This window comes from Astyanax mexicanus, chromosome 8, assembly GCF_023375975.1.
Source record: "Astyanax mexicanus isolate ESR-SI-001 chromosome 8, AstMex3_surface, whole genome shotgun sequence".
NCBI lineage: Eukaryota > Metazoa > Chordata > Actinopteri > Characiformes > Acestrorhamphidae > Astyanax > Astyanax mexicanus.
The window spans coordinates 18,052,406-18,079,613 of NC_064415.1; the positions used below are offsets into that span (position 1 = coordinate 18,052,406).

Genomic DNA, 27,208 nt, shown 5'->3' on the forward strand with positions numbered 1-27,208 from the left:
GCATGATCCAGTCAGGGCCTGAATCTGAACCTGAGTGAACCACTATTTTAAGGTAAAAATAAGACGGCAGTACAGCTATGCTCCAGCTTCCATCCAAACTATAAAGTACCTGAGCAGCTCTGCAGAAAGAGAGGGGGTTGACCCTCAAATCCAGGTCAACCAGGTTTGTAGCATCATGCTCAGGATACTTTACATAGATGACAAAAGTATTTACATTCAGTACACAGATAGAAGTATTGATACTAGGGTTTAAAATGAGATTAAAATACTTCTGTAGATGTTGTTGAACTAAAAGTGTAAAAGTACTGGTTTCAAAACTACTTAAAATGTAAAAGTAAAAGTAATTTAAGAGGAAAAGGCCATTAAGAGGATAAGCTTGGGCTGTGCCACATTCACCCCAAAATACATTTTTCTAAAAAGCCATAATGACTATAATGTTATATTAAAATGTTAATGTTGATTAGCTTGGAATGCACTGGGCTCTCTGTTTCAGCTGCATATATGTCCATTGAAAATTAATGCTTTTTAGTTCTATGTAAACATGTTAAAGAAGCTAAGTTGGCACATTTGAAACTGGTATATGTTTATAGTTCTTATCCAGTCAAATTCACTCTATTCAGATGCAACAATTTATCTGGATAGTATTTTATTTTAAAAGATGAAAAGCCGGAATAAAAACAAGCTCAAAAGAAATAGGAGTAACTTTTTTTTTAAATGGAAGGGGTAAAAAAGTACTGATAATTGTGTGAAGCATTTTTTTATTCTCCTGCTTCTCTCATTGTGTGGTAGTTTTGTCTGCTGATCTTCATCCTTTTTAATCAGTCCTTCCTCTTCCCTCGTAGATCTCTAAACAAAAAGCCAGTGATGAGAGATTTAGACATGCAGCACAACAGGCTTTGAATAGAAGTTCATTTGAGGCAGCATGTCTACAGACTGTATCAACAAAATCTCCAGGCACACACAAACACACACACACACACACACACACACACACACAACAAAGAGGCAGCAGAAAAGGAAGACAGCCAGGAGGGCTGTTCTGTTCTTGTGTGTTCTTGCTGTCAAAAATACCCACTTTTCCAAAACACCTGCAAATTTCAGTGAAAACTAAAATAGCTAAGATCAACCTTTATGCCTGTCAAGCTTTCAACTTAAAATACTTTGTGTTTTTTTTCTCAATCCCACTACTAATAGCATCTGCATTAGGCAGAAATGTACATGCATCAATTTAAGATTAAAAAAATAATTTTACAATTACAACTGAAACTTCTGTTCTAGCTAAGTAAACACAGCTCTGGAAACAAATGGGAGACCATTTAAAAATTATACATTTTTTTAGTTTTTACCTAATTGAAAACCTCTGGAATATAATCAAGAGGAAGATGGATGATCACAAGCTATCAAACCAAGCTGAACTGCTTGAATTTTTGCACCAGAAGTGACAAAGTTATCCAAAAGCAGTGTGTAAGACTGGTGAAGAAGAACATGCCAAGATTCATGAAAACTGTGATTAAAAGCAGGGTTATTCCACCAAATATTGAACTCTTAAAACTTCATGAATATATTTCTTTGCATTATTTGAGGTCTGAATGCTCTGCATCTTTTTTGTTATTTCAGTCATTTCTCATTTTCTGCAAATAAATTATTTAAATAACAATATTTTTATTTGGAATTTGGGAAAAATGTTGTCTGTAGTTTATAGAATAAAACAGCAATGTTAATTCTTCTCAAATATATACCTGCATGTTGTCCTAAACTATGATGTTCTGAAGTTCAGAATCTGTGGAAATATTTTCTTCGAAAATTCTTTAGATGATAAGAAAGAAATGGCATCAACAGCAACCAGCAATATAATACCTTGGGTTATTTTCTGAGGCTTTGTGCAGACTAGTGAATCAGACTTTAAAACTACATCAGTGGGAGCGGGAGAAGCTATTAAATGTCTGAGGTGGAAAATATATGAAGTGAAATGACGTCAAAGCAAGAAGCAGCAAGTAACCCAATAGCTCACAGCGGTTTAGTCATTCTCATTTTAAAGATGTGAGAGCAGTATTGAAAAAACAGCGCACAGTAACATAAGCGAGATTCATTCAGTCTGAAACGGCTGGAGAGAAATGGCTGCTGAAAAGGCAGCAAGACAGCGTGAGCTATTTTACTGAAACATCATACAAAAGCTGCTGGAATAATTACATATAAAGGACCTTCTATTTTTTTTATGAGGGTCTGAAAAAGGGGGACAAAGCTCAACAGCAAGATATCAGGCAGTATGTCATTGTAATTCATTTTGAGGAAGACAAATAGACTAAAAAATACAATAAAATGCACATAATAATTGTGAGTATATGAAAGTTCTTCAAAGATCCTTTTATCTAGGTGAGTTGAGCTCAAGGAGAAAAATGCCTTAAATTGATTGTGCTTCGACACTCTTGAGTGCACAGACTAGCACAGGACTGACGCCTACAGAGATTTCACCTCAGTAATTCCCTTTACAGTAACAGTAGCATTTCCTGCTGCCTTCAGAAAACCTCTGACAGTGTGTTTGTTTCCCTCTTAATCGCAGCTCCTCTGTTCTTGTTGGAAGGCAACTACAGTATGTTGTAAATTTAATTTAATTAAAGTTTAAGGAGTTAGAAGTTAAGTTTAATTCACACTTATGTTGATCCTGTATACAGTTGCCATCCTCCAATGCGAGGGTGTCAGAGCTGAACTTTGACTGTTTGGACATGAATCCCAAAGTTTCTTGAGAAGTGGACTAATGCACAAGGGATGAATGGAATGTTACATGACATGACTGATAATTGTATAAAGGCAAGGGGATGCAATACCACAGTTGGTTTTGATGGTGTTTGCACTAATTTATTAGTTAAAAGTGCCACAGAACGTAGATAACTAGTATTTCATGCACTTTAAAGCACACCAGATTATAAGGTGCATTATGCGACACTAGTAAGGAACAGGTGTGGAGCCATGTTTTCATTCTAATTCAGCAGGTCTAGATGCTGGGTGGTGATGGAGGAAAACATTTTCTAACGAGTCACACGAGTGCTAAATGTTAATCTACACAGATTTCTCTCCTAAAAAAACTGTTTTTTTGGGTGAGTGAACGGTTCTGTTTATTTACAATAAGCTTAGATTTACAGATTTCCACTAAGGCTGGGTGCAGCAGCATTAGAATTAGTGCCTAACCACTAGTTGTTAAATGCTAGTAAATGCCGCCCAGAGTGTTCCAGTAAGACAGGGCGATATTAGCTAGCGGTTTGTCAGGCACAGCTTGTTTTAACACTGTAAACGCACAGACTACAGTCTGTCATATACTCGCCTCTAAACAACAACAAAAAAGTTAGCGTTTAAAAAAAAAAAAAGTTAGCGTTTGCTAATGCAGCTCTAGCAGTGCTAGCCAGGGTTAGCAGCAGGCTACAGGCCGATAATACTCACCTTTGAATGGTAAAAGAGCTAGTGCTTAGTGGCTAATGCTAATGCAGCTCCAGCAGTGCTAGCCGGTGTTAGCAGCAGGCTACAGGCTGATAATACTTACCTTTGAATGGCAAAAGATCTAGTGCTTAGTGGCGTTTGCTAATGCAGCTCTAGCAGTGCTAGTCGGGGTAAGCAGCAGGCTACAGGCTGAGAATACTCACCTCTAAACAGCAAAAGAGCTAGCACTTAGCATGGTTAGCAGCTAATGCTGCTCTAGCAGTTCTAGCCATGGTTAGCAGCAGGCTACAGGCCGATTATACTCATCTCTGAACAGTGAAACAGCTAGCTCTTAGCACGGTTAGTGGCTATTATGCTAATATAGCTCCAGCCTCAGTGCCTCGGGTTAAACTGTATAGCGCTGCACTTCAGCAGAGTGGCTTTACTGCTCCTAACTGATAAAATTCATACATAAGGTGCACTGAAGATTTTTGGGAAAATTATTTATGATTAAATAAGTATTTTAAGTGTGCCTTATAGTGCAAAAAATACAGTACAAATTGCTTATTTATGTACAAATGGTAAGTATTTTTATTTAAGACAAAATCTTCCATCAGTTTTATAATCAAAGATAATTAGATAATCAAATGTAAAAGTGGAAATAGGAGAAAAAAAATAATTCAGAGTAGTTCTGCCTAATTACTATACGTCTCTGATGATAGTACACACTTTGTATTGTGTATCACGAAATTTAAACTTCAGATGTGACCAATGTTACAAAGCCGTAGCCTGCGGTAGGGTCTTCTAAGGTAACACTTTATGATCAATTTACATACTGCTATTCCATGACTTTTGGCATACCAATATTAACAATGACAACAATAACACAAATAATAATGTTGAAAGTTGGCTTTGATTAACCACTGTAATAATGCAGCCAGCAGCTTGCTTCCTCTTTATATTGTATATCTGTCTCACAGTTATTGCTCAGCATGAGTCACTCTGTGTGCTACCTGCGGCTCTGAAGATAGAGCTACACTTTCTAGCTTTAGCATCACATTCAGTTTAGCATGATTCAGCATAGCTCTTCACTAGATATCTGATCTCTGATAATATGATATGGGTTAGGATAGGGTTTAGCTCCAGTGCTCCAGTGTGGATGGATTTATTTGTTTTAATGGTTGTTGCTGGAGTGTATATGTGTGTGTTTTTTTTTTTTTTATCCACTGTCTTCAGTTCAGTATAATGTGTAGAGCTCCTACAGTAGAAGCTGCTGGAGTTATCACACTGCTCTGTGTTTTCTGTGTCTAGGTGGCGTGTATGACTCATCTTCAGTGTGTCATCATCAGCTGCCCTGCAGGCACTGTATTGCAGCTGCATTAGTGAGGGAGGATAAAACAGCTTGATTAATTAGATCCACCGCTGGCAGTGTTAGGAGGAGGACAGGAGTTTGCAGATGTGTGTTAATGAGTGTGTGTGTGTGTGTGTGTGTGTGTGTGTGTGTGTGTGTGTGTGTGTGTGTGTGTGTGTGTGTGTGTGTGTGTGTGTGTGTGTGTGTCTGTGTGTGTTTTAATCTGAGAAAGAGACGGAGTGAGAGATGTGTGGTAGATTATGGTCACACACTTGCTCATACTGTTGTGTGTGTGTGTGTGTGTGTGTGTGTTCGAATGAGTGTGTGTGTGAGAGAGAGAGAGGGAGATAGGAAGAACATCATGACCTCTGCATGACTCGTCAGATTTTTCTGTTTGGCATCTTTGAGATTACAGGAATTTGGTAGGATTATCTGTCTGATAAGGTATTAAAATCTCACCAGAGCATAAAGAGTGTTTATGAAAATGTAATTATGGTTTTACATGCATTAATTTGAGAATATTGATTCCAGTGAATGGTTTGAGAGAGATTATTAATATTTTCTTGTCTTCAAGGTGCCAAAGGCAGAAATATCTGTAGATTTGTATGCTTGCCTTCTAGCAGTGCCTTATTTGCTTGATTAAGTGCAATCAAATCACAGCAGCAAAAAAGAGGCCCTTTTAAGCGCCCCCTTGGGTTTGAACACAGTTTCTCATACACTTTTTGATATGTTAAGAACATGTTATGCCAGCATCAGAAACTGACTGAATTGGAACTGTGGTAATTATTTCTCGTCTTTAAGGTTTACTGAGTTTTTGATGTCTGTAATCTAGTTACCGACCCGTTTATACCTTTTGAAAACATCTGGCCCGTGAGGTTGTTTGAACTATAATTGACGATAATGAAAAAATAAATAAATAAGACGCTTCTCTGGCAAGCTTTTGATTAGATTCCTCCCCTGTCTCTCTCTGTCGCACTCGGCATGACTTTAGCTTCCGCCGTTCTTGTTTTTCTGCCCATTCTTGGGCTCCCTATCTCCTTATAAGTGCGTTTTTTTCCTGACTGGGTCCCAATTCACAAGCCAGGGCAGCAAAAGTGTATTGGACCGTGACCCTGGCAACACGGGTTCGTTCCCGTGTGAGGAGGGGTGTGTATTTCCTTACCTGTTTTGAGATCAACTGTTCAGCAACTGGGTTCAACAACCCTCTGGGCTGAAGAGCTACTAGTCTGTAGCACTCCATCCCATACTCCATCCCATACACTGCATTTTCCAAAACAGAGTTTTTTCTGGCTGTACCAAACACACAGATCAGCTGGATGGAAAGCTAGCCTACTAGCTTTAAGTTAACTTTAGCTTGCCGAGTTGCTTAGACCCCAAGAAAGGGCGTTAGCCATGATTCATGTTAGTCTTGTGATTGTTTAGAGTTGTGCTGATGATGAACCTGACCTACACACCATAGCTCTCATAAATCTATCTGCTTTCTGCTCCTTTTATTTGTTATTTGCAGAACATGGACATACTAGGATGCCCTGGTTGGCCAGGTTTTAACGAATCTGACACTGCAGAAAATCGAACAGGCTCCACTGTTTTTTAAATCATGCAGCATTTCAGTCTGATTCAATCTGAAAGTCATCATTAATATATGCGTGTTCGTTTTTTAAGTTTTCGTCCATAAAAATTTGGATGCAGTGTGAAATGGCCTTAACCTGAACTTAAAATGTATTATTAGTTATATTCGGCACAGCGCTGCCACTGTGCATAAATTTCAGCCAATGAGGGTCAAACTGGCTGCTTAAAAATGTATTAATCTATTTTCTATCCTGATCCACAGACACCCTCAGTGTTACCACTAGAACCTCACAAACCTCACATATATCTTTCACATACACACACACAAACACACACACACTTGTGTAAGCCCTTGACCCTGTGTGTGTGGTGGTAAACTCAGCACAGCCTTTCCCTGCTGTCAGCTCCTCTCTGTCTGCATTATGCATCAGCAAGATGTTTCTAAAACACTCGTCAACGTTTCCTCAAAGCTCAGCTCATTGCAAAGAGGCTGACTGCAGTCTACACTGTAAGGTTTTACAGTTTTACTGGATACTTACTTTCTACTGTATATGCAAAATATATAACATTATGACCATCATCTTGCTTCTACACCAATTTTAATTTTTTCTTCAGCTTTACTGTTCATATAGGATCACTTTGAAGTTCAATAATTACAGAGTGTAGTTTTTCGGCTCTCTGCATACTTTATCATCTTTATTACACCCTGTTTTTCAGTGGTCAGAACCCCACAGGACCACCACACAGCAGGAATTATTTGTGTAGTGCGTCATTCTCAGTACTGCAGTGAAACTAACACTTGTGGTGTGTTAGTATTAGTGTGGGTTGTGCTGATATGAGTGAGTGGATCAGATACAGCAGTGCTGATGGAGTTTTTAAACACTGTGTTCACTCTCTGTCCACTCTGTTACACACTCCTGTAGATGTACAGTCAGAGACAGAAGCTCATCGGTTGCTGCACAGTTTCTGTTGGTCATCCTCTAGTCTTATGTTAGTGGTCAAAGGACATTTCTGGTTGATGGACTATTCTCAGGCCCCATCCACACGAACCCAGATATTTAAAAATGATTTTTTTTTTTAGTTTTTTTTTTGTCTTAGTTTTCAACACAGAAATGCTATAGCACTCAAAAACAATGAAATAAACATTGGATTCTCTAGACATTTTAAAGTTTTCTCAACACTCATCAGCAACATTTACTTTTGTTATCTCTTAAAAAACTGCATGCAGCGCATTTTGGTGCCTCCGGTGTGTTAGATAATGTGAGGATAACATTATATTAACATGTTATTACTCCACAATTTGCAGAGAGAACAGAACCAATCCAGGCGCTGTCCCTGTTTCAGGCTGTGTGACGTCTGCGTTTTTGAAAAGCTCAGTTGTGGACAGAAGGCCAAAACAGAGACAAAAACCCCTCTCTGTTAAGATGTGTAAAACTATTAAAAACTAGCAAGCCCACCCTAAAAACGAATTAAAAAACTGAGTTGTAGGAGAAATAATAAAAACAAAATAAAATAAAGAAACTATAATGAAAAATGTTATACTCACGTAGCTCTGGGTGCACGTGAACTCATGCACTTGTCCGCATTTGACTTGCAGCACTAAAAATCATTTTAATTAAATAATAATTCTATGCTTCTATGTTAGTGTTAATTAACATAATTCTGATCATATTTGTCACAGCAGTGACACTGAGGTGTTTTTTTTTTTCTTCTTCAAATTCTTCCCATCCTTCCCAATTTAGCTAGGCCTATTATCCCACCCATTCAGTTGCTGCTTAGTTGTATGTCCCCAATCACAGGTGATGCCACAGCACAAGGAGGGTGAAGACCGGCACATACCTCCTCCTCCGACACACGTCAATATTTAAAATCAGCCACCTCCTCTTTTCAAGCTGCTGCTGATGCAGCATTGCCGAGTACCAGTACTGATCAACATCATCCTTTGGAGTGATGTAGGGAAAGAGCGACATCTACCCACCCCCTGAGAGCAAGGCCAGTTGTGCTCTCTCAGGGCACCAGCAGCTGATGGCAAGCTACATGACCAGTGACACTTAGGTGTTTAAAACTCCTGCAGCACTGCTGTCTAAGATCCACTCATTCAACCTATCATCATGTTAATGCACAGTCCTAATATGTGTTTAGGAACTGCAGACTATTAGTAATCTAGGATGTTTACACCATATGTATCTTGTTCTGTTGCTAAAGCAGCTTCAGTAGGTACCAAACAGCGAGGATTTAGACGTATTTACAGCCATCAACAACAAGAACAAGGCTATTACTGTGTTAGTACACCTCAGAAATGGCTCTGCAGCTATTGTGCTTTCAAAATCCAAAATGAAAAACAGAGACAATGAGGATAAAACCACACTCCAGGGAAGCTCTGCTATTCAGAGTCAATGAGGTGCTCCAGTTTGTAGCAGCAGGTTTGTTGTGTGTGTGTGTGTGTGTGTGTGTGTTGTAGAGCAGTCAGTAATGGTTTATTCACTGAGCTTGACTTGATTAGCTCTAAAACAACAAGCACCAGTGTTTAATTGGGTTTGCACGCACAGTGCTCCACTTTGTGTTTCGTTAAGCAGTGCAAACAGTGGCAGATGAGCAGTAATAGCAGGAGAGAACAGGGTATGGCCACGGCATGCTAACGAGAGCATGAAAGGAAGAGAAACGTACCATATATGTATGCCTCAGCTGTTAATAATGATACTAAATAATGATAATCATAAATAATGATACTGTTTGTTGCTCTTGTTTTAAATTCTCGTCTGAAGTCATTGACGAGTATTTTTTTATGTTTTATTAATAATTAGTTGTAGACACACACACTGCTAGGCAACTGTTGCACTCCGTTATTTGGCATAGAGAAATAAAAGTACTAAATGGTGGCTTGTGTAGTTTATGCTGGGGTTGAGCTTTAAGGAAATAGAACATATTACCACTCCCTACTTGGCTTCACAAATGATAATCCAGAGGCTCATCATTAGGCTCTGCTAAAACTATAGCACTAAATATTGTGGTCCAGATTAATTAAAGCTAGTGGTAGAAGGTCATGTTAACATCGTAATGGGCTTATGTATATTGATAACTAGTGCCAAGTGCCTAATTGTATCAAAGTGATCAGAAAAATATCAATATCACAGTCATCATCCTAATAAAACAAAAATAAACAAAAATCCTGTACCAAATATATACAACAGAAAGACACTAGCAACATTGTGTCACATCAATAACTACCATCCAAAGTCTCCAGATATTCATAACCCTGACTTTTGCCATGTCCTATAGACATTATCAAATGCTGCAATGACCTGTGGGACGTGTAGATGGATGTGATTTGTTGAGTCTGTTTTTATCTTGTCTTTTCACACAGACGATTGTAGTCAGATGCTAGTCAGTGCTCAGAGAAAAGTGAGGTTCACAGTTAAGGGTCTTCCTCAATACAGGTAACCTGGTGCTCTAACCACTGAGCCACTCTTGCACTTTTGCATCAGGCCTTGTTTAATTTGCATTCTGTCATGAACATTCTGGCCAGTGTTTACACAATATCCCCGGAGGTAACGCTTCATGATCAGTTTGCATGCTGCTATGCTTTCCCATGACTTTCTTTCTTATATTCAGAAACTCGTCTTTAGTGAATGACTTCATTTAGTACCAGCATATTTTAAAGTAGTTTTAAAAAATATATATATGAATCCAATTTTAGCCAATACTAAAATAGTATTGTTATTGGGGTTTTCTTGTTTGGTCAAAACTTTCAGACTTTTCAGTTTGGTCCAAACCAAAATAGCAGGTATAAAATGTGTCGCAAACTAAAGGGCCAAAAGTTATTCCCATTTGTTTGCAATGTGAAAAAAACACATTTCTAGATGATACAGACTTCAGAACCCATGATGTTTAAACACGGTATCATCAACCAGAAGAAGATAAGAACCAGTCTTGTGCTGAAATTCAACTTCATCGATTACGCTTGTGACTCCTGTATCTACTGTAACTGTAGAGTAGCATTTATTTAGAAACAAAATGCAATATTTAATCAAAGTGTGCTCATTTTTTATCATATTGACAACATGCTTTTTAAAACATATTGAGGATTCCATCAGTGTTTAAAGTGCACTGGCCCAACTGTACATATTATTATACAGAGTATAAAACTCCTGTTTAACTGGAGGCTATGCAGCAAAAATGTAAAAAAAAAAAATCACTGTACTATTAATAGTATTTGTAATAGTATTTGATTAATAGTTTTTTAAGAATCTGCCACAGCTGGTGCATTTAGAGTTTGTGAAATGTTAAATAAATATTGGGCATCATGGAAATATCTTCTGTAATACATTTTTTTTACCATTTCACATGACAAAGTTCAGTGTGAAACCTAAACTAGCAAACACAATAATGTTGTTTCTCACTCTGGGCCGGACTTTCCTGTGTGAAAGGCCCTCTGATGCTCTCTGGGTTGTGGGTTTGGTACCCTGTGCATTTCCTGTGTGTGTGTGTGTCTATGTGACGTACAGTGAACATCCGTTCACCCACAGAAAAAGCCGAGGCAGCATATTTCCGTGTTGTCATGCCAACAGGGTGCCACTACGGGATGGTAGTGGAGCTTGCCCGTCGTCAGGGTGATTGAGGGGTGCCGTTGCCATAGTGACCATGCTAGATTAGGAGGGGAGACAGGGAGTGCAGAGAGAGTGGGTAATTTGGTCAGAAATGTGTCAGAAAAAAAGAGGGTGTTATTTTGAACAGAGATAACAGCAGGGTTCGTGGAAATGCTCCCTCTTTTGTTTCTGTGTTGATTGAGTGTGTCTGAACAATCTACTTTGTTTTTCAAAGTCAAAAAATTTAAAACCAAGCCAAAATGCAAATATGATTCGAGCTCATGAATATATACATTATAGATACTATAAGATTGAGCTCATGATACTATAAGATTACTTATAGTCGAAAAGATTATCATTTTTAGAGGCCAACTATATTCAATTACGTAAAAGCTTATTTAAAATTGATTTCTGACATTATCGACTAATTATGTAAGTTAAAAGTTTTATGGGATTATTATAGAAATAAGAGGCACTGCTGCTGCTAAGCTATACACAGAGCCATCCAGACAGTTGAAACAAAATCATGAGATAAATTAAAAATGTCTAGGCCTGAAATACCCACCACTAGATATATAATTATAATAAGGTCAAAGTTTAATGTACTAAAAAATTCATGACATACTCAAAAACAGATCTTTTATGAGTGTTTACACAGTGGACACTTTTATCCCACAATGCGCTGCAAAAAGGAAAGGGAGGAGCTATCAAACCCACAATGTTAAAAAAAACAACTAATCGTTTTTTATTTTTCTGGTTTTCTACACAATTTCAAAGACAAATTACGTATATTTCGCACTAAACGGCGAACTTAAAATACTTACATTTTCCCAAAAATCTACAGTGCTTCTTTTAATCCAGTGCGTTTTATCAATGAATTTTACCAGGCAGGTTGTAAGGAGCAGTAAAGCCAAATTGCAGTGTTATTCAGGAGTTTCAGTTTAGTTCTTCAGCTGGAGTAGCTTTAGCATTAGCCTCTAACTGCTATTTCCATGCTCAGAGAGGAGTATTATCTGCCTGAAGCCTTCTCCTAACCCTGGATAGCAATGCTGGAGCGGTTAGCCGCTAATACTAATGCTAATGCTCCAGTCTTAATGCTGGAGAAATTTGGTAATCTAAGCTTACTATAAATGAGCAGAAGCGCTTGACTCGCCCAAGTAAACAGTTTTCGGGAGAGAAATCTGTAGATTTACCTTCATTGCTCGTTTGACTTTAAAAGAAAGTATTTTTTTATTACAGTTTTGTTTACTTAGTTTAGCTTTACCTAACTTAGTTAAAAAGTTCCTTATAGTGTCTTTTAAAATGCTCCTTATAATTCAGTGCACCTTATGTAAGAAAATAGACCAGAAAATAGATGTTTGTTGATAGTGCGTCTTATAATACAATGCGCCTTATAGTGCAAAATGTTCTGTTCATTTGAACTCCCCATATCACTAGTAATGCCCCCAACAATAGGAGGGTGAAGATTAGCACATGCCTCCCCTACCGTGTGAAGTTAGCCGCCGTTTTTTTTTTCCACTTACACTTCGCATATTATTGTACGCACTGTCCCGCACATGTTCCATTAATGCACACTCACTTATCATCAGCTGCCTATATTTAGCTGTGGGCCCTGCAGTGTGGGCTAATGAACACCTCCTCCCACCTGTGCATGAGTGTGTGCATGTGAACGCAGAGAGAGATAATGATCTGGACCTGTTCCAGAAAGGTGTGTGTTGGAGAAATTGAGAGAATGAGTGAATACCTGCTTGTTGTTGGATTCTGTAGTGAGGAAACGTGTGCACCAGGTGGCAGCATAAACAGACATGTAGAGGCATCATTTTAGTGAACTGTGGGTTTAGGTTTCAAAACCAGTTATAAACCATTTTCTAACCTCAATCTCTTTGAAAATGTTAACAGGCTGTTTTTGTTTCAGTGCTTTTGCGGCTTATATATGCATAGATGACCTCTCTCCTAATTGGATGGCCTCGTTCATAATAGCAATTTGGGCTGAAATGTATGGAATGAGCTGTCAGGTTTGACATACTTTCCCAGGGGCAATTATTGTAACATCTCAACTATGTATTGGATGTTTTTATAACTTTGCAGCTTAGCTTAGCTGTGTTGACTTTAACCCCTTGAACCCGCTGGCTTATTAAATCCTGTGTTGTGAGAAATGGCTTGTCAGTTCAAACTAACAAACAAACCAACCATAAATGTCTAATTAGGTTTAACTAGGCTTATTTAAATTAAATATTTTTTTAGGAGAAAAGATGCGTAATTGTTTGAATAATAAATAAAGTAGTAATGTATAATCTTTATATAAGACTATAAACAGTCTTTTTAGAATATTATAGTATTTCCGTATTTTTTGCATTGTAAGGTGCACCTAAAATCCTTTAATTTTTCAAAAAAATCATGTATGAATTTTACCAGTTGGGTTGTAAAGAGCAGTAAAGCCACTCCGCTGCGTTATAGTTTATTTTATAGTTTAGTTCTCCAGCACTGAGACTCAAGACTGGAACAGTATTAGCATTTGCTGCTCTTTTGCCGTTCAGAGATGAGTATTATCAGCCTGTAGCCTTCTACTAACTCCGGGTAGCACTGCTGTAGCAGCATTAGCATTATTCACCTACTGCGCTGAGTGCTATCTCTTTTGACGTTCAGAGGTGAGTATTCTCGGCCTGCTGCTAACCCAAGCTAGCCCTGCTAGAGCAGCATTAGCATTATTCACCAACTGAGCTGAGCTCTATCTCTTTTGACGTTCAGAGGTGGGCATTATCGGCCTGCTGCTAACCCAAGCTAGCCCTGCTAGAGCAGCATTAGCATTATTCGCCAACAGAGCTGAGCTCTATATCTCTTGACGTTCAGAGGTGAGTATTCTCGGCCTGCTGCTAACCCAAGCTAGCGCTGCTGCAGCAGCATTAGCATTGCCCGCTAACCACTAAGCTAAGCGCTAGTTAGCTCTTATGCCATTCAGAGGTGAGTATATCAGACTGTATTTAGCTTTGCAGGGATGATAGCAGATGCACACAGATGCCCATTTATTCAAAAAAATATTGCCCCCACCCAACTCAGAAATTCTACTGCTTTTAAAAGAAAGAAAATCCAGAACTGATGCTTTAAAAGGACCATTAAGGATATTTTCAGTATCAGTTCATTAATTAATTAATTTAGTAAGTAATGGGAGCCTGACCCTGTCATAAGGGCTTTTAATGGGTTAACATTGTTTACACACTGCATCAGCTCATTTCAGAAGGCAGGGGAAGTTATTCATTTTCTATGAAAGGGGCTGTTTAATTATGTCAGTGAATGTATTGAAGCGCCTCACATACAGAACAGCCTTTGTGAAGAGCACTGCTCATTCTAAGGCCATAGTGTCAATTGGTGTTTCAGTGGAATACACAAGGAAGTGTGTAAGTCAGAAGCATGCGAGGGAAAGAGACACACACACTCATTGAGGGCAGTCTGCATACTATTAGATCTCAGCTTTTTCAGTACTGCTACAATGTTATATTGTCTGCTTAGAGCAGTGATGGGCAACTTCAATCCTGGAGGACTAGAGTTCTGCACATAGGTGTTTTCCTCACTCAGGCACACCTGAGTCAATCCACCTGTTCATTGCTATGGTATATCAGCAGCAAGCTGTGCTTGAGACTGTATCAGTTTTTTAAAGCAATAGCTTGTTGAAAATTTTAAACAGAATTTTTTCGAACTTACCTTAGATAATAAGGCCGGTTTTGAGGCTGATTTGCTCTTTCCAACAGTCGCAAAAAGTCTTCCCAGATTCTCTTGTCGTGTGTGGAGTCTACAATCCAATCTTTAGTCCTTCTGATCTTCTCCCAGAGCAGTCGACCCGCCTGATCATGAATTGTGAATAGCATGTTTAAGAATTACTACTCAGTCTAATGTACTGTGGGGTGGATGCTGATTCTCTGGTAGGAAACGCGACTTTGACTGAATATAGATGTATATATGAAGTCATAAATTAAACTGTACTGATGTAGACTTTGCTTCATTAGTTCTAAATGGAAAATGCTGGGCTGATGTTGCTTACAAATGCTAGATTTTAACTGGCATCATCTCTTTAAACAGGCCCCTGAGATTGTCTCTGAATTCTGTCTCTTAAAATGCATCCAGATTTTCATTTGTTCACAGGTGTGATTGGTCTGATTAGGTGTGAATACAGTAATCACACTCAAATGCAGATCAAAATAACCGCACCAAGACCCTTGAGAAGTAGTGGTCTTCGTCCAGCCCTAAATGAGCTCTGGAACATTTATTTGTGGTGAGAATGTGATCTGACTAGTAAATGGTTCTTATAGCCAGCTTTAATCTGACATATTGCACATGGTGCACATGGATTTTCAACTGTGTGAAAACAAACCAAATCAGGAGGAAAATCCCAAGATTACGAATATGTAATAATTGATTTGGACCAGAGCAAATGAACCTATAGGTGTGAAAATATACCTACTTTATAGTTTTTAAACTAAAATAACTTTTCATTAATTGTAATTAAAGTAAAATATAAATGTAATCTAAAATATTAATTTTCATACCACCAGTTGATACCACCCAATTCACTACACCGAGCACTACATTGAGTTTAATTTGATTTGAAGATTTTAATTTTTGGAACTTGATTGAAACTTGCTTTACTTTGTTTTACGAGAGACTTTTTAAACAAATAAACTTGAAAACATGAAAATGGATTTATGCAGATGACTGTCCAGATATTTTTTTCTTTTAGCAAGGATTGGATAACTTCGCCTGTTATCTGTCTTGGTTTCGACAAATCATGGTAATATTCTTTTTTTGTCAAACAATTGTTTTAAATTTGGACCTCTCTGCACTTCTATTAAAATGATAATCAGTCAGAAATCAAAAGACATGGTGCTTTTTGATTTAGAAACGTGTTCAGACATGTTGGTTTCTGAGCTTTTCTGTAAATACTTCATAGACTGACACATTTACAATCAAAAGTGAAAATAACGCTGAACCTGGTCACAGAGGAAGAGAGAAGCTGTGTACTGAGTGACTGATGTGTATTGATTGTGTGTGTGTTTTTGTGTGTGTTGTCAGCAGTTACAAAGGGAGCTGACCCAAGCTTCTTTATTTTCGCCCCAGTCATCGGTCTTTGTAAGCACACTGACGCAGTCATCATCACCTAGAGCTAAACTGTCACTGCACTCAGTCACATTCACACACAGACACACACACACACGCACACACACACGCACCTGAAAAATAGCATGTGAAAGTTATACTTTTGAAATAGGAAGAAGAGTTTATTTGACCTTAATGTTCCAGGCTTAAGGCAGGGGGCGTCCAAAATCCGGCCCTGGGACCAAATGGGTCCCAGAGACTGATATTTATTGGAATAATACAATATAATACAATATGATTGGGCCACAAGCATGTTTCAGTTTTTCCTTTTTCTTGACAATAGCAGCAGAGCAGCAGTACATTAGTGTTAACTCAGTGTTATCAAAATTAGTTCAAACAATTAGTTAAAAAAAAAATAGTTATAAGTTTCTCTGACTGGACTGTAAATGAACAGCATTTAGTGATGGCAGCAAAAAAACACATTGAATAAGAATTGTTCTGTACGTTTTTCTTTGTATTTTGTATGCTTTGTTTTTAATCATTTATGATTAATATTTTAAGAAAGGGAGGTGCTATAACTTTATACCAGATTCCACAGGGTTCATTCAGAGATCTTAAAGCTCACCTTCCGCGAAAATCCGATTTTTCTTGTTTTTTGTGGAATACAGTAGGTCTCTCCGAGTTGAATGTGTACACCTGCACATTAAACTGTTTTGCAGCCCCCATTGTCTGCAGGAGCTAAGCAAAGAAATCCCCCCTCCCCCCCTCTGAAAAACGGGTGAATTTTGAATTATCTTTCTGCCTACGTAGGCAGAAACTCACAGACCAGCCCACCTTGGCTCGAGAAACTCCCAGAGGCGGAGCTGAAGCGACGCAACATCACCGCTCATCAGTTAGGAGGTGGGAGGCAGTGAGCGGCAGAGCGGTGGAGGGGCGTCACAGTGCTCCTAGCCAATAAGAGGAGAGATATTTGCATGCTGTTTGCATGTATGAATATTCATGAGCAAAGCTGGAATCCGGTCATTTTGGACACCCCCCTAAAACAGTCCATTAAAAAAGAGCTATACAGAGACACCTGAGCACTTTTTTTTTACAAAAACGGCTCACATGTCATTCATTCATACTAGAGACCACAACTAGACATTTTAAAATGAAAGAAAAAACGACGGAAGGTGAGCTTTAAGAACAGGACTAAGCCTGTTCCAATTATATAGATATTGTCCCAGGAATAATAGCTATTAAAATCACGGTTATTTATAAAAACATTTTATTTTACTGTTTTAATAATGATTTAGTAGTATAATAATTCAGTTCCTTCTTTTGAAGAGAAATTATAATTAAAATCACATTGGAGTTAAATATAGCAAATATATACTTATATAAATTAAAACTACACAATTAAATGAAATCTTAGACTCTTTTGACAAAAAATGCAACAAATATTTAACCTTAATTTAAAGCAGACTCTGGTCAGCAGTTATGTAGTGAGGCCAGTCTCGTATTTACATATCTATAGTGACGGAGTAAATACTTGTGTTTATTTCCTTCAGAATTATGTATTGTACATTGTTTAATGAATATAATGAATAATAATTGAATAATTTCAAGTTACATCAAAAAGCACGTAAAAAAGGCAAAAAAAAAAAAAATCAAACTCAAATTTTAGTCACAGTCTGTGCTTTGATCCTTTCTTCTTCATTGCATAGCCTTTACTCTGTCCCTCATTTTTCCTAACTGGGCCCTGAATCACTATAGTTAAACTGGCGTGTGAGAGAGAGAGAGAGAGAGTGAGAGAGAGAGTACTGGACTTTGACAGCATCATTACTCACTGCTAATGAGAGAGCGCTGCTGTCCCCGTGTGTGTCTGTGTGTTCTAGAAATGTGTGGAAACGTGCTTAGCTTTTTGTGTCACTATCAATGTTTCTGGCCAGATCTGTGTGTGTGTGTGATGTGGTTATGACAGCTACGTCTGTGTTTGTTTATTTCTTGTTTGTGTGTGGAAGTTAATGTTTCTCTAGCTGATAATATTGTTATGTGGAATTTAGTTTTATTCTCCCCACTCACATTCCACAGTAGTAACAGTTATGAAGTTTTATTCAAATATTAGCAAAGCGCAATATTGACCTCAACAGTATTGATATGAAAGACATGCAAATCAGACCTGTATTCTACATGTTCACAGTATTTTATTGATATTTTTGTTCCATAGTTAATTTAATAATTAAGGCATTAAGGTTATACAGGTTATACATGCAGAAATATTATATATATTAGATTCTTCTAAGTAGCACATTAAGCTTTGAGGACAGATCTGCACACTCTTGGTATTTTAATCTCAGTGTCTTCATGAGGGAGAGTCAGCTGGAATAGTTTTCTCAGCATCTTGAAGGAGTTTCTGGAGGTGCTGAACAATAGTTACTGCTTTTCCTTCACGCTGTGAAGCTCCAGCTCATTCCAAATCACCCTTAAATCACCATCTCAGTTTATTTAGGTTTGATCAGGGGATTGTGGAGGCCAAAACCCTTTGGACAAGGCTGTTATAAATTTATGTAAATTAGTTTTTTTTCCCTAATTTGATGTGCTGTTGGAGATTCATAAATCATTTAGTCACACAGAAAATACCATGTTGAGGGACTGATGCTAAATTTCTCAGTAAAGACCAGAACTTGTTAATTTTCCTTTCTTTATCATTATTGAAAATTTAGAAGTAATTCAGTCCTGTACATTTAAATATAGACTTTATTTAAATGAACTATTCTATAAAAATAAATGTGTTCTTTTAACTATTATTATTATTATAAAATTTGTGCCCTTTACTAAGACTGTCATGCCATTTTAACACCCCAGGAATCAGAGCCTAGGTTCTAACCCATATAAAAAAGTTGCTAATTGCCTTTTTTTTTTTTTTTTAGTTAAAGCAACATTAGCATTACAAAATCATGTCATCCTTCATTACGTAAAATAAACTTCTCTTGGGTAGTTGTTCTTTAGATTGTATGATAATTTACAATAACAATTGACCAATAGATAAGCTCCAAAATGACTTATATGAAGGATATAGAAAGCTGTTGATGCAGATAATATAATATAATATATGTCTAAATATAATTTTAACTTTTATATATATATATATATATATATATATATATATATATATATATATATATTGTGTAATGACTGGTTGCTTCCAACTTCAGCTCAGCCTGAAGGGAACTGCAGCTCAGTGTGCTATGCAGAGCTCCACTGAGACCGCCTGGGAACAGAGAGTGCGCTGGAGTCTAAGTGCAGAGCTGACTAGAGATGAGAGGGAAACAAAACTTAGAGCTAGAAGTGAAACTCAGCAGAGCTACAGTACAGTTGACTCCATAAGTAGCCAAGAACTGTGTAGCCAAAAGCAATCTATATGTGAATGAAATGTAGACCTTCAGTTAGGAGTTTTCATTCGAGGAGGTAAAAAAAATTATTGTCTCAGCTGTTATAGCTGTTTGCTGCTTCTTTGTGGATCTTTCTGCTTCAGATTTGTCATCAGTAAATGAAAATCATGCTCACGTTCATCATGAAAAATGAATGCAAAAGTTTTGTGTAGTCAGTGAATTGTCGGTTTTGAATTTGTCAAGCAAAAAAAAAATGCATCAAAACACTTAGTGTGTGATTTCTGATGATTTACTGCCCCTCTACACACTAGTTCTTATTTTAATATATTGTTGTTATAATTCAGTAATATTTGAAGCCCAGCCTGTAATATATGGTAATTGAGTTAGCAAGATAAAATATAAGCTAGATGGTAAGTCTCTGGAATGTCTGTGTGTTGCTGCATAACTGAGTTTGGATCACTCAAATCAGCAATAGCTGATCATATATCTCAATTTACATTTTAACCCAAGCATATTTAATAACAGTTTCTCTGGATACATTTATGTTTCACTCCTTTAGGATATTGCAAAAAGCAATTATATTAGAACATGACTAATGTTCTGTGTGTGTGTGTGTGTGTGTGTGTACTGATAGTGTTTCTAGTGCAGCATATGCTAAGGAGGAGAAATCCTGCAGGCTGAAGTCCACCCTTCTCTCATCCTGGCAAGGTTCCATCCATGACTGCATATTTCTGCATGTGTGTGTATGCACATTACACACAGTCATAATGTCAACACACACACACACACACCTGCATCATACAGACAGTCATGAATGGACATAGATGGATTTTAACATTCACACAGTTTGTAATGATAATATAACTGTATTGTTTCATTTCTTACTTTCTATCAATGTCTCTCTTTGTCTTTCTCTCTGTCTCTTCTATGTCCCTCTTACTCTCTCTCTTTCTCTCTGTCTCTCTTAGTCTCTCTATCTATCTTTCTTACTCTCTATTTCTCTCTCATAGTTTCTCTCTCTGTCCCTCTTACTCTCTCTTTCTCTCTGTCTCGCTCTGTCTCTCTTTCTCTCTGTCTCTTATACTCTCTTATTCTCTCTGTCTTTCTCTCTCTCTCTGTCTCTCTCTTACTTTCTTTGCCTCTCTGTCTCTCTCTCTTTTACCTCATTTTTCTCTCTCCTCTCTCTGTCTTTTTCTGCTGAATAATTAAACAGTTGGATTGTGCATGGACTAAAGCAGCAGGGAAAAATGCGAAATCACCTTCACACAAGAACAGCCCTGTTTATGATGAAGAGAGTGTGGTGAAAGTGTGTGTGTGTTTGTGTTGTGACTGATTGGTGAAACATACAGATGAAGTTTGTCTAGCCTCTGAGCTCATCTTTCTGGTGTTTTGATGACCAGTGTGAGGTATAGGGGTGTAAGAAAATGTTTACAAACCACAGTATTGATTGCTAATTATTAGTTTACGTGCAAAGCTTGCTGGCAGACAGCAGTTCATTTAGTGTTGTGTTTAAATACCACACATTAGAGGGCAGTCTGTTTTTACATGCCACTGTTCTGATTCTATAGATATGATAGTATTTTTATACAATGAGAGTTTTCCTAAAATTTGTTACAGTATATTGTGTTATATTAAATCATAGCCCTTTTGTGACGCATATTTTATTGCCAAGTTCCTCTCCGTGCAAAGCCCTAGTGAGTGAGGGAGGGGAGAGAATATGGAAATATGCTTGTTATCAAAGTATGTGCAGTGCTGTCTCACTTGTATTAAGCTGGATTAGAAAGAGAACAGGACAAAGCGTAAAATCCAGCCTGATCCAGCTCTGATCAATTCTGGATCCTTACACAAACACACACACACACACACACACACACACACACACACACACACACACACACACACACACACACACACACAGGCACACACACAATGCTGTCAGCTCTCTCTCCTTTTTCTCTGTCCCCCCACTCTCTGTCCCCCTCGCTCTGCCTGAGAGAAGGTGTTGTGTTGCTGTAGATCGATGCAGATACTCATACCCAAGCAGAGAGCTGCTGCTGCAGCCATTAGCCGTTCTTCCTCTCTGAGGCACTGGTGGCATTTATCACACTCTGACAGCAGAGCCTCTGCTCACACTGACCTGAGACCAGCTTAAACTCCCCTTTCTCTGGCACAGTCATTACGGCCGTGCTGCGGCGTGTCACTGTGCTCCCCCACCTGGGGCTGGTTTCAGTCCGCAGTACACATTAAATACGTGTACTTTTTCTAACACTGCCTGGAGAACAGTGCGCTGCTTTATGGAGAGCAACATGTTATGGACTAGTAGAATTAGAATACTAGACATGTAATGATCAATATTTGTTTTTGTTTTTTTATTGAACTCAGAATAATAAAAATAGAATAGCATTAGTATACGCAAGAAGTAGTACTGCATCCCATGACTTTTGCCATGTTCTATAGAAACTAAAGAATGCTGCACTGACCTGCAGGATATGTGTGTCAGGTCTCCTGCATTGAATGTGGATGTGATTTCTTGCAAAGTCACTTGAGGAGGCTGAGATGAGCTGGACTCAGGAGCGCAGTCCTCACCTCCTACTACAGATGTGTAGAATGCCTGAATCCTGTTGGCAGGGGCAAGTCTAGCCAGACACCACCGGCCACCATTATTACCACCCACTGCTCTGTCCACTGTGGACAGTAATGCTTTTTGCATTGCATATTCCGTGTACCCACATGACTTGGGTTACGTTCAGGAAAATTAATTTCCAACACAGCGTAGGAAATGGAATGTCTCATCCACTTACATGCTAGCCTCAATCACAAGATAGCACCTCACAACTTATAAGTTATAAGTGTGGGTGTTCTCAAGCTGCCCCCTGAGGTAACACTTCATGATCAAATTACATATCCCACATGTACTTGAAACATCTGTGTTAGAGATTAATTAATCGTCTGAACTTTCCAGAAAAAGGAAAGTGTGTTTCTGTTGTTTAGCTCTGCTCATCATGCTTTGCAGCTGTTCTGCTGCAGCTGTTAATTAAGCTTCTCAAAGAGCATCCTTATTGGTCAAACACCTGTTTTTTTCACTGATACATAAATCTGTTCACAATATCTGAATGTTCACCTTACCTCTTAATAATATTAGATTTTTCATAAAAATGTTGAAACTGCCTCATTTTTTCTAAGTAAGTAAGTTACACTGGATAATGATATACTTTTTCATTCTAGCTATATTCTAGCATTTTTCTATGAAATTCTAGATCAAACCATGCCATTAAAAAGAGACAGTCAAAACAAATCAAATAAACAGTGCCCTTTCACAATACATATGCACGCTCAAATCAAGTTCATATAAAATGTATTCATATAGCGCTTTTTACTACTGAAATCACAGAGAATCAGACAAAACATGAAACATAGAACATAGAACGACACAGAGGCATGGAGATACTCCCTCAGAACTGAAGAAAGAAACCTTAAGAGGAGCGATGCTTCGTATATGGAGGGGGACCCATCCTCCTTTGGTCAGACTCCATATAAATTAACTCACTCAATTACGTACAACAATAAAAGTAGTCATATGTTTTAGGATGACAACAGATTAATTGAATTACTTACTTACTTTTTTTTGTTATTCATGGTTGTTTTGGTTTAATTTGTGTTTTTATATATATATATATATATATATATATATATATATATATATATATATATATATATATATATATATATATATATATATATATATATATATATATATATACATGTATTCTGCTACTACCCATCCATGATTGATTGTCATGAAAGAGTAATATTACAATATTTTACACACTTTATCACTCAGCATATAGCACAGTACAACAATATACACAACTTTATGCAATTTTGGGGTTTTTTAGGTTTTGTGTTACCTAATACAGTAAACAGTTTCTCTCTATTACACTCAGAATTTTTACCTGATTATGAATCTGTTTATTTTAAGTTAAAGTAATAGATAATGCTTATTTAAATTAGAAGGGTACCTGAAGGTTCAACTGTACACAGCAAATCATTTACATTTTTTCTTTTTTTTTTTACATTTAGCTGATGCTTGTTCAGTATAGCACAGTCACCCAGATCTGGATTTGAACCCAGTCTCCCATATGGTAGCTCATTAGCAGGTGGTGGTGTTATCCACTGCACCACACCAACCTCTAAAAATCATACAGTAAACATACAGCACCTGAAGTCAATTTAATAATTTAATAAGACCGTGCTGATTGTTACATGCAGTTTAGAATGTGTTTTTCAGAAGGGAATGTGTGTTATAACCTGTTATTTATTACACTGTTTACTAAGCTAGTGATAGAGATACAGCAGGGGGTTTGTGTGTGAATGTGAGTGAAAGGTCGGTCTTGTAGCCGTCAATCACGTCTCTCCCAGCATGCTAGTTTAAAGCTATGATAAACTGCTAGGAGCAGTACAGAGGTGACCTTCCCACAGGCTCACACTCTTTTACTCCCATATCTCCCATATACAGCCTCACATAAACTCATATATGCAGGTCTCTCACAGAGGCCCTGTTTTACACAACTGGACTGGCACGCTTCTTCCTGCAGATGTACTAGGCCTGTTTTAACATTTTATACAAGCTTAAGTGTTGTTCAGTAATGAGCTGTCACACAGCAGAAAAAAAACGTTATGAAACATTCCTCATATGGTGTGCTTTGACCTTTTTCTCAGAATCACTCTGCAGCCACTTTATTCCTTTATTCATTCACGCTCCAGTCATTTTAGCCCCCCTGTGTGCGCGCCATGTTTTGGAGATTTAAAAGCTTTGTTGAGTTCCCTAGGTCGCTAAACCAGGGATAAATTAGAAGTCTTCTTACTGCGTATGTCCTGTCCAAGGCTTGCTGCGCAGAGCTGTGTCGCTTACTGTGTTTCAAACAAGAGGAATAAATGAATAATTCTCTCTTTATTTCTCTCTCTCTTTCCCTTTATTTCTATCTCTCTCTCACTATCTCTTTCTCTCTCTCTCTGTTCTGTTTTTTTTTTCCAGAACTTTCAAGCTCTCCCAAAGCAGCCAATACAGATCACCAAGAAGCAGAGTGTTGAAGGTAAATGATTCAAATCAAGGCCCAGTCCCATCTTAACCCTTGCATCCCTATCCCTTTGGTTTGCATGTTCACGACTAGAGGAAGGTTGTGGGGCTGCACGATATTTAGTTTAAGCATCGTCATTGCGATGTGTGCATACATGTCATGTTGCAATGTTTTGATTCTTGACACAGGAAGTAGATGCACAGCGCTGTCTCTGTGTCTGTGTGAGTGACAGGCTGCTGCTGCCTGAGAAGCACGAAGGGGAGGCGGAGGGGGAGTGCGAGGGGTTGAGGGGGGGTTATTGTGCAGAAGTAAACACGAGGTAACCGCATGGCCTCCATCCACAGTTGAAAGCTGTGCACCTCAGTCCGGCACAGTTTTAGCGCAGATATTTTCAGTTACAGCTGAATTCACACTTTTAATCCTAGAAAGATTCTTATTTACCTTTTAAAAAGCCATTTAAATGCCTGATAAAGGGATGTTTTCTGTTGTTTTGTTCACAGCTCATGGGCGTCATGAACCCTGCATTGTTTAATATTGTAATATATATCGTCAAAAAAAGAAAATTTGCAATGTAAATGTTTTTTTCCAATATCGTGCAGCTCTAGAAGGGTATCCCATGGTAAAGGGTGTTGTGGAGTGTGAACCTGCCACTCCTCTGCTCCTCTTTTAGAGAAAATACTGAAATATAAATTAAAATAAACAAGTCAGAGTTAGATAATGTTTTTTTTTTTTTTGCATTATTGGTTGCCAAATATTCAGTATATTCCTAAACAAATATCTGTAGAGATCAAGCTCAGGTACACAGTGAGTCAGTGTGAAGTAGAGGAGAGTCATGTACAGGTGTCTCTTGTCTTAATGCTCCACATTTCATAAACACAGAAATCAAAGTCTCTCTGCACCCAAACTTCCATTCAGTCAACTTCCCCCCGCCTCTTCCTCTTACTTCCTCTCCTTATTTTTATGTTTTCATCCTTAATAATAACCTCACCCCAAGCCAACCTGCCCACCTCCCCTCGTGCTCTCTCTGCTCGTTTGCCCCCTCTCTCTTTCTCTCCTGTTCACTCCGTACCTGTCCTTGCCCTTTGTTTCGGCCCTGTGTTTTACAGCAGTCCTACATCATTGTCTCAGAGGCATTGATGTGTTGGAACAGTGTGTGAGATTCCATCACTTCACACACACACACACACACACACACACACACACACACACACACACACACACAAATAAACACACACACACCTCTGAGTCTCCTCATGCAGTGCCTTCACTTCCTATCTTTCTCCCTCACTGGGTTTGCTTTGTTCCCTTTCCACATTCTCTACTGTGGTCCAAATAAACCCTTTCTTGTTTTTGTGGATTCTGAGCTTGTCCTAATGAATCATGTAAGTCTGGTCTGAATGAATTATAGAGTGTGTTTAACTCAGAGCTGACCACGTGAAGATGTTTCATCTGATATGTTAATGTTAATATGTTATCCTTTTTTTGAGGATGTAAAATAGGTTGTCTGTGATTGGTTACCTGCAGGAAAAGAGTCCGAGCTGGTGACTGTTCATCCACGCACCATGTTCATACCCCGCGAGGGCTGGAGCTTCCTCTCTGCAGGTGGGCTCCTGTGCTTTATACAGTGTAAACTCAGTGGTGAATGAGAATACAGTGTGAGTGTGGAAGAGGGAGCTTGAACTGGGACACTGAGGGTCCTAATGTAGGGTGCCTGCAGAGTTTTAAGCACATGGTTAAAAGGAATGGTTAAAAATACATCTAATGTATGACTAAGGTGTGAAGGTGTTTCTGTTTCAGGATGTCAGTTAATGTTTCTGTGTTTCTGTTGAATGTGTTTGTCTGTGTGAACAGCATACCTGTCAAGTTTTAGATTTAAAAATAAGGGATATTTTCATCCGTCCGCTTAAAGCCATCACACCAGCCCAACGAAGGTTCAGTATCCCTTACATTTTAAGACAGGTTTACAAAAAATCTAAAATAACCACAAGTGAACCACTTACACACTACAGTTAGATTATCAGAATCTAAAGTGTTGTGGACATTCCTACATATGTCATTCTTTTAATACAGCCAAATTAAAAATCCTTTTCTAGATATTAAAAAAAGTTAAGATTTCATGTCTTTTTGCCATAAATGCACTCTTTTATATTATATATTTTTTATTTATTTAATAGATTTAAAATTGAACAAAGGGTGCACACATTCTGCAAAATGACTGTAGGTGACCTAAAAATAGTATTATGAGCTTTTACTAAAAGGACATGGAACACATATATTCCATCAGTAAAAATTTGTCCTAAGTGGCCTACACAATTAATAATTTTTAATTAATACTTCTTTCTTTTGATCACTCCACCCCTGATCAGCTCAGTTAATTTCGGTCCTCTCCACATTTCTAGTTAAACTGAGTCACAAGCTGTATTTTTTTATTTTAAAAGGTTTAATCTGTGTGTTTTGTTTCGGAGACGAGTATTTTTAAGCAGCTATCAGAAAAATCTCATCACAGTTTACATGATTAGCCTACCGTTACCTTTCTTTAAGAAAAATCGCTGAATATCCAGATATGTTTTAACATCAGCTGCTCCGACTAGCTGCCTGAACTCACAGCGACTAGGGGCTTCACCACACTGACTCTCCTTTGCAAGCTGATTGGCTGTTTCTCCTGAAAGGCGGGACTTTCTCCTTGAACCGGCTCTACGATTGGTTAAGAGACACAGCGCGGTCAGTGCCCTGTATCCTCAATAATATATA

General features: G+C 38.1%; 1 protein-coding gene across 4 annotated transcripts in view; it reads left to right on the plus strand.

Moving 5' to 3' along the window:
* LOC103041990 (DNA polymerase nu) overlaps positions 1 to 27,208 on the plus strand; it is a 96,659-nt gene that overhangs the window by 33,823 nt on the left and 35,628 nt on the right. For 3 of the 4 annotated variants that reach the window (XM_022678479.2, XM_022678475.2, XM_022678478.2), the window contains 2 exons: positions 24,415 to 24,472; positions 25,982 to 26,059. In XM_022678479.2, coding sequence (XP_022534200.2) covers positions 24,415 to 24,472; positions 25,982 to 26,059 — 136 coding nt within the window. Of the gene's footprint in view, positions 1 to 20,013; positions 20,117 to 24,414; positions 24,478 to 25,981; positions 26,060 to 27,208 lie in introns of those variants that run through there. The other variant, XR_002651059.2, reaches the window with a different exon arrangement.